Source organism: Onthophagus taurus, chromosome 1 (genome assembly GCF_036711975.1).
Source record: "Onthophagus taurus isolate NC chromosome 1, IU_Otau_3.0, whole genome shotgun sequence".
Taxonomy (NCBI): domain Eukaryota; kingdom Metazoa; phylum Arthropoda; class Insecta; order Coleoptera; family Scarabaeidae; genus Onthophagus; species Onthophagus taurus.
In genome coordinates, this window is record NC_091966.1 from 29,511,111 (window position 1) to 29,525,792 (window position 14,682).

The 14,682-nt window shown below is 30.7% G+C and overlaps 1 protein-coding gene across 2 annotated transcripts in view; it reads left to right on the forward strand.

Annotated features, from left to right (window-relative positions):
• The window catches only part of LOC111416459 (protein BTG1-like), a 69,971-nt gene that overhangs the window by 34,726 nt on the left and 20,563 nt on the right, over positions 1 to 14,682 (forward strand). For both annotated transcript variants that reach the window (XM_023048490.2, XM_023048499.2), the window contains exon 3: positions 7,501 to 7,689. In XM_023048490.2, the coding sequence (XP_022904258.1) occupies positions 7,501 to 7,689 (189 nt within the window). The remainder of the gene's footprint in view (positions 1 to 7,500; positions 7,690 to 14,682) is intronic.

The following is a 14,682-nucleotide window of genomic DNA, read 5'->3' on the forward strand; positions in this document are numbered from 1 at the left end:
TACTTTGACATAATTGTAGTTCTTGTTGAAAATTATACTTTTACATGGGCATTAATGAAGATTCCACCCTTTAAAAAGATTGAGAAACGTTTACTCTAAGCTGATACTTATACATTCATTAATCATAGTGTGCATCTATAAAATCATCTACGAGAAGCTCCTGTGTCTTTAGACATTTACCCAATTGATGATATAGCAGAACGTTTTAACATTTTTCAAAGCATATTCTTTAAATTTTGCGTTATTGATATGTCTTATCAACTGGACGTCATAATGCAATTACTAGCATATTTACAGTACGACATGAAGTCTTTTTATTCTCTTCACCACTTATTCGTTTAATTTAACTATTTTTCATACATCAAAATGTGTTTCTATCACTGGAAGTGTTAAATTGAGATTAATTCTATGAATATATACTAATTGAGCCATCGTTTGGAATTAGTGTGTATGACGCACTATATACTGACGAGTACTTGACATTCGTGTAGACAACGTAGATTTATTGTTTCGTAATTTTCCCAGTAAAACACTATCAGACAGAAAGATATTTATAAAAGTTGTTGCCAAATCTGGCCTTCAAACATAATGCAAAACTGATACCAGGGTTCATCAAAAGGGATATAGCAGGTAGGAAACTATGAATGGCCCTACTCCTCTAGTCTAAAAGCACAACCACACCACAAAGACCCTCCCAGCCATCTTGAGTGTTTAATATATTGTTATTGACCTTTACGCACCCATAACTGAGTCTGTAGCCGGATTGAGTAACAGTTGGAGACAAAATATTGTAAAAGTATTTAGCATATATTCACTCATTTGAGTGTGTATACCCCGCTCTAGAAATTTAGAAAGAATTAGAAAATACTAATGAGATGTAAATCCTAGATCTAGTCGGACTTTTTGCTTAACAGCATCGTCGATATAAAAGCTTTAGAGAATTAATAAGAATTAATTTTCCAAACAAATGTTAATGTTTGCATCATGTATTTCTTAATAGTAATATGTAATTCAGTCAGACCATTAGCTATTGAGGCATAAATTATCATGAAAGGAAACCTATCCTGGGACTTAAGCAAAAGCGTATTTGTATCACCAAAATGACCAAATCTGTATCATAACTGTATTCACATCCTGTGGGAGTGTGCAGGTTTTTCTCCAACGTTTAATCTATGCAAAACTTTCCAATTACTTTTTTATCATTACCTAAAGAGGACTGTTTGAGTAAGATTCTGTTTTCGACGAATTCAAGAGGAAGTAGAATTTATTAAACATTTAATGCAATTATGATGATAGGCTACTTCAATTTTTTTAAATTTAGTTCAAGTTCTCTGATTGAATATTCAGTCTGTTGAGAGATGGAATTTTATCGTCCATTGTGCGTCTGTGTCTTATTGACTCATTTAGAGGTTAATAATAAAGGTTAATTAGGAAGTGAATTACAAGATACAATGATCGATATCTTTAATGATAACGCAAAAAATATTTTTGGAATAAGTTTTAAAAGTTTATTTAAGATTAATGACAAGAAAGTAAAAGTAATTTGATTAAACATAATATAATAATTTAAAATCTTGGTTGATTTAGTTATTATTCGCATCTTATGAATGAAATGGATTGAGTTATTTTTTCAATTACATGTAAAACCTATAATAATACAAAATTGTATTTGTACAACAAAATTTATTTGTGTTATTTTTAGTTTGTAATAAATAATGGAATACTCTACTATATTTCACATATATTCATCCGGTAAATTTCGAATGCAAACGTTTGCAAAATGTTATATGCGAACTACGCACAATGGCTCGATTAATAATATAAATTCCGGGAACAATGGAATTTCGGGTGGAAATCAATAACACAAGTTAAATCCGTATCAAACCACGCATTCTACTAATTTCATTTTAAATTTAATTACATCTACTCATAATTAATTCTAATAGAACGATGCCGTGCGTTATGAAATTAATTAATTTTCGTTTAATTTCGTTTGCAATTTTTCTTCTTTTTTATACTCAATTATATTTAAATTTATTGAATAAAACAATGTGTATAATTATCGAGTATGGTGACTCACGTGAAACCTGCTTCCTTTATGACGCAATCAATGTAAGACAAACGTAGAGATATTGCTTTCTTGAAAATATTTAACAATGGCAATATGGTTCGTTTATATTTCAACATTTTAAACGGTATATCTCTGAGAAAATCAGATATAATTTACATCTGGTAATCGAAATACACATATTAATAATCTCCGGAAAATGCGGAATTACTAAAATTAGCTATATTCGATTAAACAATTTGGGTAATTAAATCTTTTAATTTACATTGTTATTGGATTGTTTTGTTGTCCATTATTTCCTAGTATTTTTACGAATATTTAACCGTTATTTTTCGTGTAACAGACGGGGATTTCGGATAAAGGGTTCCACCTAAAACCTTTGTTCGGTATTAGGGGTCAAATATTGGGGTGCTTTTTTATGAAACAGATGTTCGAACATTTCCTGTCAGAAAACGGCTGTTAATACAACTCCATTTCTATACAAAAATATTGTTTGTTTTCACTTTTTAAAAACATGTTTGTGTAATTTTAATCTTTATAAAATCAACTTTTATGTTTCTTAACAAAAACAATTTTATTTATGGTCATTGCGGTGATAAGTATGTGGGCACTCTAATTCGGGTTTTGCGTAAATATTTTGTAATATTTCTTCTATCGTCATTTCATGTTACAATCTACATCATGTACACGCAAATTATAAACGACGTGACAACGTCTGGAACAGCGAGTGTTTGATTGAATATTACGAGCTCCAACGAGTGAATTAGCCTTGAACGCAATACTTTTTTTATGACTGCAAAAGGCAAGAACAACCAGGCGATATGTATTATCACTTGGTTGTGTTGTTTTTTTTTTCAAATCGTTTGGGACACGTGCGTTAACTGTATATTAACATAATAATAATTAAAGTATCCACGTGTTACATCCGTTCTGACATTAATCAACCGCAAAATGTCAGAACCAATTCTGTTTGCAGCCCAAGGAGATGACATTTAGACTAACTGGAATGATTACTTTCTCTATTAACAATAAGATTTTAACGCGCTTTCAGACGAAAAGTTTAAACTTTTTATTATTGCTTTTTAGTTATGTTTAATGGTTTTGTTATGCTTGCTTTGAGTCGATAAACGTTGGTTATAATTAAGTATTATTTTAGTATTATTTGTTTTAAAAACTTTCCACGTGCTAATAGAAAAACTGCCAGTTATTTTGTACTAGTTTTTATTTTTTTGTTTATAAACTTACTTAAAGTGGTACAGTTTATTAGAAACAGTTTTGTAAGAGGTGATATCCTTGATAATTGGATTAAATTAAAACGCCTTAAGCTTATAGCGAAACGTTGTTTATAATATGTGTTATTAAAATTACTACTTGTTTTTGCTTAAAGAGAAAGCTTTATTAGGTTGGCCTAAACTTTTTTTCTTTTAAGTTTTATAGCATGAAAAATCCAGTTTTAACCATTTGTGTTAATTTCGTTACGTGTTACTGTATACGAACCTTTCAATTGACTATTGAATAGAAAAAAAAAGTGTAAATAAGTGAAACCCCAACTATGATCATAGAATGATTTCATTTGGAAGAAAGTGTGTCAGTCAATAATCCAACGCAACCCGTTGATTGCATGCTAATAATGTTAGTGTAATCGTTGCGATTGGTGTCGACTAAAAAATCTACATCAAATCGGGTATCAACTGTAACCGATTATTATTATAAACGATTTTGTCATGTAATAAAAACCCACAATGCTACATCTACGTTTATCGGGTGCTTTGTACAGTAGTTTTAACGTTTTAAGTACCGTACTTCGGTCGGTCTTATCGCAGCAAATAGAGACGTCTGTAAACAATCGTACGTTAAAAAAAATAGGTTCTATACTATTATGCCAAAGTAGGTTTATTACTTTCGACCATTATGTGCAAATCTAATAAACGCGTGCCCAAAACGGCATGTGACGCGAGTATCAATGTCGAACCACAGTACTAGGTACTCTAGATACATAGATACCACAATACCAAGTCTTTATCAGCAACATTTATAGTGAAGAGAATTCTTGCTAACGCTTAAATTAACCGTTTGTCGGCTTACCTTTTACGACTGTGCATAAAACCCATTTATTGGCAATTACTGTCATACAGAAACGAATTGATTACGTGTAAAGGTAATTGTTATAATGCACCTTTACGGTGTAAATTGTAAATGATTGTTGTGACATACGAAGAAAGTTTATATTTATGAAGGTGTAAGTATGCTTTTTAATAACTTTCATAAATCATCTAAAAGTAGATTTTTTTTTCGTTGAAAATAATATTAATTGCTTTATTTGCTGTTTCAAATAAATTTGCATTTAATATGAAAGATAGATATCCAATCACAAATGTAATCAGAAATTTATTAAACTTGAAGACTTGAAAACATTTTATATTAGCGTATAAAGTGTGGATATGCGAAAAAAGCAATATTAATTGGAAATGTAACGCTGATGTGGACTTTCTTTATATATATTTTTAATTTGCTGTTTGTGTTAGCACAAGGTTGATGAATGGAAATACGTTATAATATTCCTTTTCCTTCGTAATTGAAAAACTTCACAATAACAATTTTCTCGTGGTTATAATGACGTCACAAAAAGTACCAAGTTGTTTAGTACCATCTTCTTGTTTGTAAATATAACCTATTTTATAATAGCTTGTGTCAAAAGCTTTATTTGCATGAGTTATTATAGCCAGATATTAGTTAGTTATTACATCTAACATGGTAATATTATCTACCATGTTAATTATATATTCTTAAAACTTGCTCTTAGTGTATTTCATACCACAACTGACCGCTTTTGACATGATAGTATTCTCGCATCTGCATGCTTGATAAAATTGAATAATCAAAATTCTGCAGCATGGAATCTTTAACAGTATTCTGAGAGATACTCATTCATGTGGTATTCTCACTTATTACCAACATTGTAAATTGTTTGTTTTTTAAATGAGATATTCTCAGACGAATTTCAAAAATATATTCCAGTTTTTAAATACTACAAGATTATAAAAGCTTTAGAGCCACTTCCACGATGCCAGTTATCTCAAACGTTGTCGAATATTTATAAATAAAATAGATTAATAGCGGCTATCGTAATCAAAAACCAACAACCGTGGGTATAGCTAGCTTGATTGATAGCGTGGTATCGTTATTTGTTATGACGAGAATGCATTCGATTGTGCTGATAATAAAACTAATAAACAAATTAAAGCAATATACTGAAAAAATCTGTCATATGATATGGTACATGTAGGCAATAAAGTGCAGTATGTACAAAGGAAAATCAGAAATTACTAATATTACTTTTGGTGTTTACACTAATGACATGTGTTTCATGCTAACGTCGAAAAATAATTCTAATTTTAAAAAATATGCCGGAGTAATCATGGCAAAAGCTGGGTAAAAAACTTTTACGATTGCCTACAACTGATTGTGAGAGCCGTGAACAAAAAGTTTGATTGAATGATGAAATTTGAATTAGTACTGTCATGATGAATACTTGCGCTACAGCCCAATTTGAGCCTTGTCACCAGTCGAATATCTCTGGTGTCGTTAATAGTAGTAGCATCCTTTCCTTCTAGAAGGAGGTTGACCGTGTGATTAACGACCACACGTCCGGAACAAGGACACACCGTTAAGAAACCTCTAGAAATTTCTAGAGGAGGCTAGGTATGAGGCATATTAGATCAATAGTAGGATGAGATAATTAGGTTTTCTATTTTGCTAATCTTCACACCTCTAGACAACGTTTTGTCATCAAAAGAAAGCTGTAAGTGTTCTGATTGGTGCAATGTTAACTTTAATACTGATACCGTGAATCTCCTTTTCATGTTTTTCTTTCAAAACTCGTTCCGCAAAGCTGTTATAAACAGAACGAATTCTGAGGGTCAAATGTTTCTACATTTGCTATTGGATTTGTGGAAGGAAGTCTTGTCATCTTTTAATGCAATTTTTCTTTGGTAATATAGCTGTGTTATGTTATTTAATATTCTTTACGATGTTTTTCAATGTTGTATGTGTATTAAATTTTGATATTGTTTGCTGTTTTTCGATCCTCCTTACATGATTCCTATATGCTTATCCTTCCTAACATCCTCCTTAAATGTGATTTTAATGATTGTTAATTCATCTGTTATAACAAAATAAATATTATAGATAATTAATTTTAAAATAGGTTAAACATGAGTTAGTAATAATTTATTGTATAAACCAGTCGTTGAATAGTGTTTAAAATAGTTTTTAAAAGAAAAATGTATGTAAAATATTTTGCAACAAAACTCTTCGGTGCTAGTTATAGTCACATTTTAAGTTGATCTGGTTGAATCGTGAAAATACGCATGTTTCGCTGTTTTATTTGGAGTGAATATGAAAAATGGGTAGAGTTAGAATATTAGTTTCGGTTGTTTGAGCTGCTGTAAAAGTATTGATTTTTAAATCCAACCCAACTATACACAATTTTCAAAACTATTAAAACTAAAATTAACTAGAATAAATTTTCAACCGATTTCAATTCGTGAACTTAAATTAAACATTCGTTGTGGTTTTCAATCCACTTTTTAGATTCACTGCAATTTAAAATTAAATGAAACGTAAATTAAAAGTAAATAAAGTAATAATTGTAACTTAGATAACCAATTTAATTTGTAAACGCAATTTAAAATATATAGCGGTTACTAACAAATTCTCTTCTAATTTTACATAGTTTGATTTAGCTTTGATGTTGGAATATAAATAAAAATTAACCTTATCTGAAACTCTTTTGACGCTTTCTGAAAAGTAATTGTGAATTCTGATTTAGAGAATGATACTTTCTAAAATTCAATTGACAAACTTAAATTGAAATTGATCCTTTCTGAAATTAAAGTGAAATGAAGTTGAATTGTAAAAAGTCGAATTATCTTTCACAGGTTCCGATATTAACTTGATACTTTCTGAATTTCTGTTGTAAAAGTAGACATATTTTCAGCTGCTCTGTTTGTAATGATTTGTAATTCAATGATTAGTACAATAAAATGACTAAAATAATTTTTTTTTGGTAATTAACGCTATAGATTTTTGTAACCACAAATCATTTTAACTATATTCTGTGTTAGTCGTATCATATATCGACCTCGCTCTTTTGTCAATACATCAACCCATCAGATATTCAATCTGATACACTATTTTAGATTGTATCTGAACGTATGCACACTCCTAGAAAAGGCACACGACCATTGATCTCATTGTATAGTGGTCCGTCCGCTGCCGTTCTCGGAAAACTGTGCATCGACCTTTGATTGTAACTCTTTCTTAGACAATGGAAAACGGGCCAGCAGCAGCAACGGCGGCTGTTGTGGCTCCGTTTTGTGCGAATCGGTTTCCGTCTGTAATCCGGCTCACTTTTTCTCTATTGTTTGCAGATTCGAGAAGCATTGGTTTCCAGAGGTGCCGGCCAAGGGGCAGGGTTACCGTTGCATTAGGGTTAATGGTCTGACCCCAGTGGACATTACTTTGGAGCAGGCCGCCACCAAATGCGGCCTACGCTACCGCGACCTACGGCTCCCAGCGGAACTTACCGTATGGGTAGATCCGAACGAAGTTTGCTATAGGTAAGTCAATTTTTCATCACATCAATTAATAACTCTATGATAATTAAAGAGAAAATCGATTGCTTATCTTTCTTGTGTAATCTCATAATGAATAACGAGATTTAATAATTCAGTATTATGGTAATAAATAACTCGGGTTCAAACTTTCTAAAACCATACAACATTTAAATTTTTTTTATTTCTCAACAAGCACCTTACTTGTTAGCGCTAACCGTGAACTTGATAAAATAATATAAATTGCGAGGTCATTCGTTAAAACGAACAACAGAAATAAAAGTTGTCTTTTGGAGTTTGATGTCCTTCAAAATGTCGAGACATTTATTCCGTCACACTCGAACAGGAATCGAGGTTGTTTTCTGCATGAACGCGATTAGGTCGCGGAGTAAATTGGATTAGTTGGACCTTATTGCCTCCGATGACAGATAAAGTGCGCTCCGGACCGCTCTGTTCTAATGCCAGAAACAGAAGTTCAACCGTGGATTTACCGTTTATGCGCTGTTGTGACATTTGAGAGGCCCGAGCGAGTGATAAACCGCCGATGCAGGTCAGAAATTGCCGACGTGATGTATGTACACGGTTCGCATACCGAGTGAACACGGTTCAACTGTAAATTATACGTGACAATTGTGCCGCTCTGGGAGCCTAACTATTTAAAAAACAGAGCGAAATCAGCTCTCTAAGTTTGACCCTAATGACTTTGGTAAAAGATTAAAGATACCATAGTTGAACGACATGATTCATGATCGAAATCTAATCGACACAAACTACAGGCTTCTTAGCCTTTTTATGATTAAAAATATTTCGAAATTTTGATTTCATATGTATCATCTGACTCCTTTTTTCCTAAAATTCTATTTAAATTTCTAATTTGATCAACGATTAACCTTAATCTCTTCTTGCGAGGAGAACTTTATATTAGTTGTTTTTCTCACATTGTAAAAGGTTTCTTGAGAAAACAACCTTACATTGAACTTCTCCATATTTTTGTATCCTCATACGTGCTTAGCAAAAAAAACTACCGGTTGTTTATCCATACGTTTACTTCCTACGCTCGTTTGGTAAAACGACTTTCTACAACGTGAAAATAATTTACGCCGCGCGCGTTTACAGCTTGCATCCGAGTAAAAAGGAAATAATAATGCAATAAAAATAGAAACCTTCTCCTCGACAGAAAACCTCAGTCTAATCGCACGATAAGGTCGCGAGGACATCTAAAGAAACCAACCAGTTATCGTAACGTCCGCTCAATTATCTTCATATTTGACGAACTCATTTCTGCGAAACGTTTTGTAATTTTATTAATATATTTAATAAGAAGCTTTATTTTCTATGTTAGGAAATTTGTACTATTCCAGTTTGGAAGAACATTTTACCGATATAGAGGCGATTGACGTTTAAGCAATTGCTCTTTTTACCTTCTAAAACGGCATCGGCAAGTTCCTGGCGATCGTGAGCCTTTGGTTTCGCAACTCGTCCGTTCTTTTTTTGCGCCACGACACCTCTTTATTTCGTAACCTATCCACCACTGCCAACAACGACGGTTGTCCGTTTGGAAAGTCTTGTAATTTTTACCGTATACTTCCGTCTGTGTAACCAAATTTTGTCAACGTCACCACACTGTTTCTTCGTAAACAAGGTTTAATTAGGACTTGATGTCTTATTTTGGAGTTTAATGAGTTTTACCTTGTCGTATCTACCTTGTAAAACTGTGTTTAGATTTAATAGATAATCCTAATATGCACAAATCCCACGTTTTCAAAAAAGGCAATTTCAACATATCTTTTTTCTAACTTCTATAAAAACCACTCATCAATATGAAATTTCATTTAAAAAAGTTATCTAAAACCACCTTGAGTAATGTTTAAACGTCAATCTTATTTTGTTCTCTTTGTAACTGTTTTTAGTTGTTCCTTGCGAAATTGTCGGTTTAGTTGCCTCGTTGAGTCATCGTGGTTTCTTTTTTGCTACTGTATTAAGTTATTTATAAGAAATTATTAATAAAATATTTAACCATGGAACATAAAATAAACCTTGACGAATATTTTAACGTCCCAACAAATACCTTATTCTAGAAATACAATAGTTAATTACAGAATGGGTACGTTTAAATGCCATTTATTATAATCTCTCTACCTTAATTGAAAAGTGGCACGTTACGCTATTACCTTATATGAAAATAAATGCCCACACTAAGCGACCCTCTATTCTTAATGACTATTAATTATACGTGCAATCACTTGTTGTATCAACTCTTTGCTTTTTAAATGTTTGAAACAGTAAGGACCCATCAACCGCGTTTTAGATCGCTTTCTCAATGATTAAATTCAACAAGTTTCTCTATTCAAAAATTGTAACATTAACATTAAGACGCATACAGCTTTGTTTGTTACTTAGATGAAAATCGAGTTTCTCTTACATGACGTTAAAATAATTTTTCGATCACAAAATGAAATCGTTTCTTAAGAATTAACTTTCAAGTTGATATAGCCGATTAATAATTTTTTTATATTAAAATAATTTTCGCAGGTGGCAAAATAAGTAGGTGTTGTTGATATAAGAATTCACGCGTGAATAACCACGATGACCGGTTATTACGCTGATATTTATGATTAAAACTTAAATTATCAAGCTTAGGTGTAGTATTTTAAGTATAAACTATCTTTTAATCTGCTAATTTTATAGTACATAAATGACAGTATTTGAACGTTTTAATATGTATGAAGTGAAAATTGTATTCAAATCTAGTTTTAACTAGGTGTTGATTGCTATGTAATGCATACCGAAGTGAATTTATAACGGGAAATGTGCGGGTTTTATCATTTTAATTATCAGCTGGTGGATGAATGTGACAGTTTTCTTTCAGTATTTTTTTTTTTAATATTGTTGATTCTACATAAGATTATTTTGCAATAATCTGATTAGATTGTTTTAAAATAGAAACCCATTACTTATTATCCACTTAAAGTTAACAAAAAAATTAAAAAAGTAAGTCGATTTAATCTTATTTAGATGATATTGATTATATACATTTATTAAAAATTATTTATTGCGTAGTAATTTTAAATGATTTTAATCTAAAGCATGCCGTGTGTGTAATACTTTAATACTAAAATTATTTCCAAAGAAAACTTTTAAATATTGGTGTCGAAAAGAAAACAATTTAAAAGTTAATAATTTTAACAATAAATTGTTGTGTGATAAATTTCTAGATGTTGTGCCTAAAGGTTTTACATTCTCCTTTCCCTTTCTTCTATTAATTATACCCACTATCCAATTGGATAATAATTCGAATTTGTGAGTTAAGACATTATTACAATTAAAAATTAATAAATATTATTATCTTTTTTTAATGGTCATTTTCGTTTTCTTTCTTTTTGTCTCATAAAATTTACCATAACATATGAATATAGATATTGTATACCCTTCTATTTTCAGTTGTCTCAACACAAATTAGTTACCATGTTAACGATTGAAAGAAATTTGGAGAAGTTTACAAATTGATAAGTTTCAATTCCACTTCTTTTGTTATAAATGAAATAAACGTTATATCTCAGAGTTTACATCCATTTCAGTACTTGCCTAACATAAAACTTTTAGAAAACAGTTGTATCTTTTCCGGTTACAACACATAAGTGAACATCGTATTTTTCACAAACTATAGTCATCCTGTAGTACAATATCGGCGATGTCCTTTTATAGTAAAAAATGTTTAATGTCCTACGTTGTATCATCTGCTAATGTGGGTATCATGGGAGATTTTATTTCTTTTTCCTTACTGTCTTTTTAACACGACTTTTTGTTGTGTTTTGAACGATTTGTACACATTTAATATCTTTTTCTTCTTTCAAGAAAACTGGTTAAGGTACCTCATTTGGTATCTGCCCATTTTACCACAATTATTTCAGCTGCATTTTCTATCCAATATTAAACTCCCCCTCAAAATTCTTTTAGAAGAATGTCTTTTTTTTTTTCAGATGACATTCTCAAAATCTACTTGATGTATGGTACTCAAAAACATTTGATATCATGGTTTTTAGATAGGTATTCAATTAGTACTAAGTGGTTTTAACCTCTTTAAGTCAGGACCCAAGTTTCCGAAATATTTTCATGTGGTGACCTATTTTGTCCAATATAGTTATCAGTAAATAAGTGAAGTGGCTTCAAAATTGGTAATATTAAAATAAAAAATAAAATACTACATAAGCCATGTTTTATGTAGTACTTTATATGAAGATATGCTTTCATTTGCATATTTTCTTCTATTAACTCATTATACACGACACATTTTTGGTTTTCCCATCTTGCAGAAAAAAAACATTGAATACATAAATTTGTCATTTATAGCAAATATCTAAGCAGGTTTCTAAGTATCTTCAATGTTATCACCATGCGTTGCGGCAGTTGTACTGTAGAACTTTTTATCATCAATTTGTCATTTTACATCCACATTCACTATATTAACTAGCCTGGTTAGGTATATAAGACATCCTGAATTTCATTGAGATTTTTGTACGTTTTTTTTGCGCATCATTATCAACTGCATTTTCTTCATAGGTTGGATCCATTTTTGTGTCATCATAGAATGCAAAAATGATGGTGGGTACGACAAAAATTCTATTAATTAAATCTTTAAGGAACAATATTCCTAAGGAAGAAACAGAACAGTATCGACGCATTAAGATCCCCCAGTTTTAAGTGGCAAAATTAGGCACATTAAGTTAGTAGAAAATTTTTTTTTAATTTCCGAAGTTACGGTTCACTTTTGAAACTACTGATTTATTTTTGGTTAAGCCGTTTTTAACAAAGTGTGCAACACTGTGTAATGTTGCTTTATACAATACATTAGCTTGATGTTTAAGCACAAAACTTCTAATAGTGATAACCATAAATATCACGATCAAATCAAAATTTAGACACTCTAATTGTATGCAAACTAACTGTTATTTATCATTATGTAGATTTATACAATAACTGTTATACTTTGCAGTTGAAAATCATGTAAAAAGATAATTTCTTTACCGATCTAAAGGTACATGTTCTTTCTGCTTCATCATGCTCACAAGTTGCACTATTACTTATACACGATCGCGAAGATAGCTTCGCAATGACATGTATAGACATGTATCTTAAAGTACACATTGCTGGTACACAACTTGTTCGAAATCGTTCAATGTCACTAAACTTTGAATGAAGAAATTATAATAACCTACTGCATCCTGAGAGATACATTGACCGATAAAGGGTTAAAACTTACTATCACGCTGAGACTACACCAGTTGATTCTTATAAATTATCATAAAGTATGCCGTGGCTTGCTTCCAGAAATAAAGACACGGTAATTTTTCGAAATTTTTTCTTTTACTTACATCTTTCAATATAGCCTAAGTTTGCATTTATTTTCTTAAATTCTTTTGAAAAATAGAAAAATAAACGCAAATCTATTCTAATTGAAACGATGTTTAAATTGCTGTTCTATTAACATAAGTAATTCATTATTATTCACTGAATTATATTTATTGATTTTTCACGTTTCATACAGACAAGTATGAAGCCTTTATTAACACCTATATAAATAGTTGACATCGTAATCAATTTTGTGTCCTGTTTCTTTTGCGTGTTTATAAATATGGAAGTTGTTTTTAGTTTTGCGTTCAAGGACTCCTTTTCTATAAACAAAAAATATCGTCAAGGTATCTTACTATTTACATTTGTTGATTAAAACGATTTTTATTATTAATTAGCATCAATTTCCAATACGGTTTAAGAAAATATCGACGAGAAGATCCCATAAAAGAATTCCCATAAGCACACACCTTTCTTAATATTGTAAGATTCTTTATTAAAAGCACAATAATGTTGATTAACACTACGCTTAAGAAGTGGTATATTTCATCACTATTATTTTTAACAAATATTGATAAATGATTGTTTGTAAGTTCAATTATTGAATGAATGGAAATATTTGCATAAAGATATGTAACGTCAAAGGAAATTTATTACTTTGCGATTAACATTTATATTTCTAGTTTGTTCTATGAATTGGAAATGTTTAAATACTCTATCGGTATAAAATATTTAGCATAAAGTTCGTGAAATAAGTTTTAAAAAACGTTATGATTTTAAAATCACTAACGAACATTTTTAATAACACAAAAATTAAAACAAATATAATGGATTATGGTGCGTGTATAAACTGGAGTGTAAAACGTGCAGAACCTTGGAATAAAGAATTAATCAGTACAAGCAAACAGTGTTCTGTTTTGCATCAATTTTTCTATACTAACCCAACACCCATTATAATTTTATAAAAATATTTTCCGGTTACTGGTGACCTCCGTTCAAAACCGGATTAATACGTTAATTTAAGATTTAACTAAATATATTTCTCAAATTTTACATAAAATCGTCAATGATTGAAAATTCCACTTGAGCAGACTACGCAGAAATGTTTGTTTAAACTTTTATTTACATTTTAACGAACAACCCACCTGCTGATAAATTTCACCACCAATCGTTTTTTATTATAAAATTAGATAACCTTTCGTGCTGGAACTAATTACATCCGTATCTGTTATAAAAGGTTAGCTGTTATAGAAAGTGGTATACACCTTCATTGACGTTTCATATTTTTTATTAGCATATTTTAATAAATTGTATATAAGAAGTAACAATTCTTTATTGTACGAATAGTTCGCCTCGAATTTTTTCGCCACGTTCCAAGCAATCACTTTTTTTTAATCAACACTACTAATACTACATTATTTATTGTATCTAAATCAATTCTCGTTTCAAATTGATTTTTTGTATATAATCGCCTTTAATAATGCAAAAATTATATGTTATTATCTTATGTTATAATTGGGTGAAAAGTTGTCATGGTATATATAGATAGTGTGCATGATGGTGTTTTCTCCAGAAGAAAAGTAGAAAGTCTAATACATGGGCGGTAACGATTAAAAAAATGACCGTTGGGGTTAAACGGAGAAACGCCTT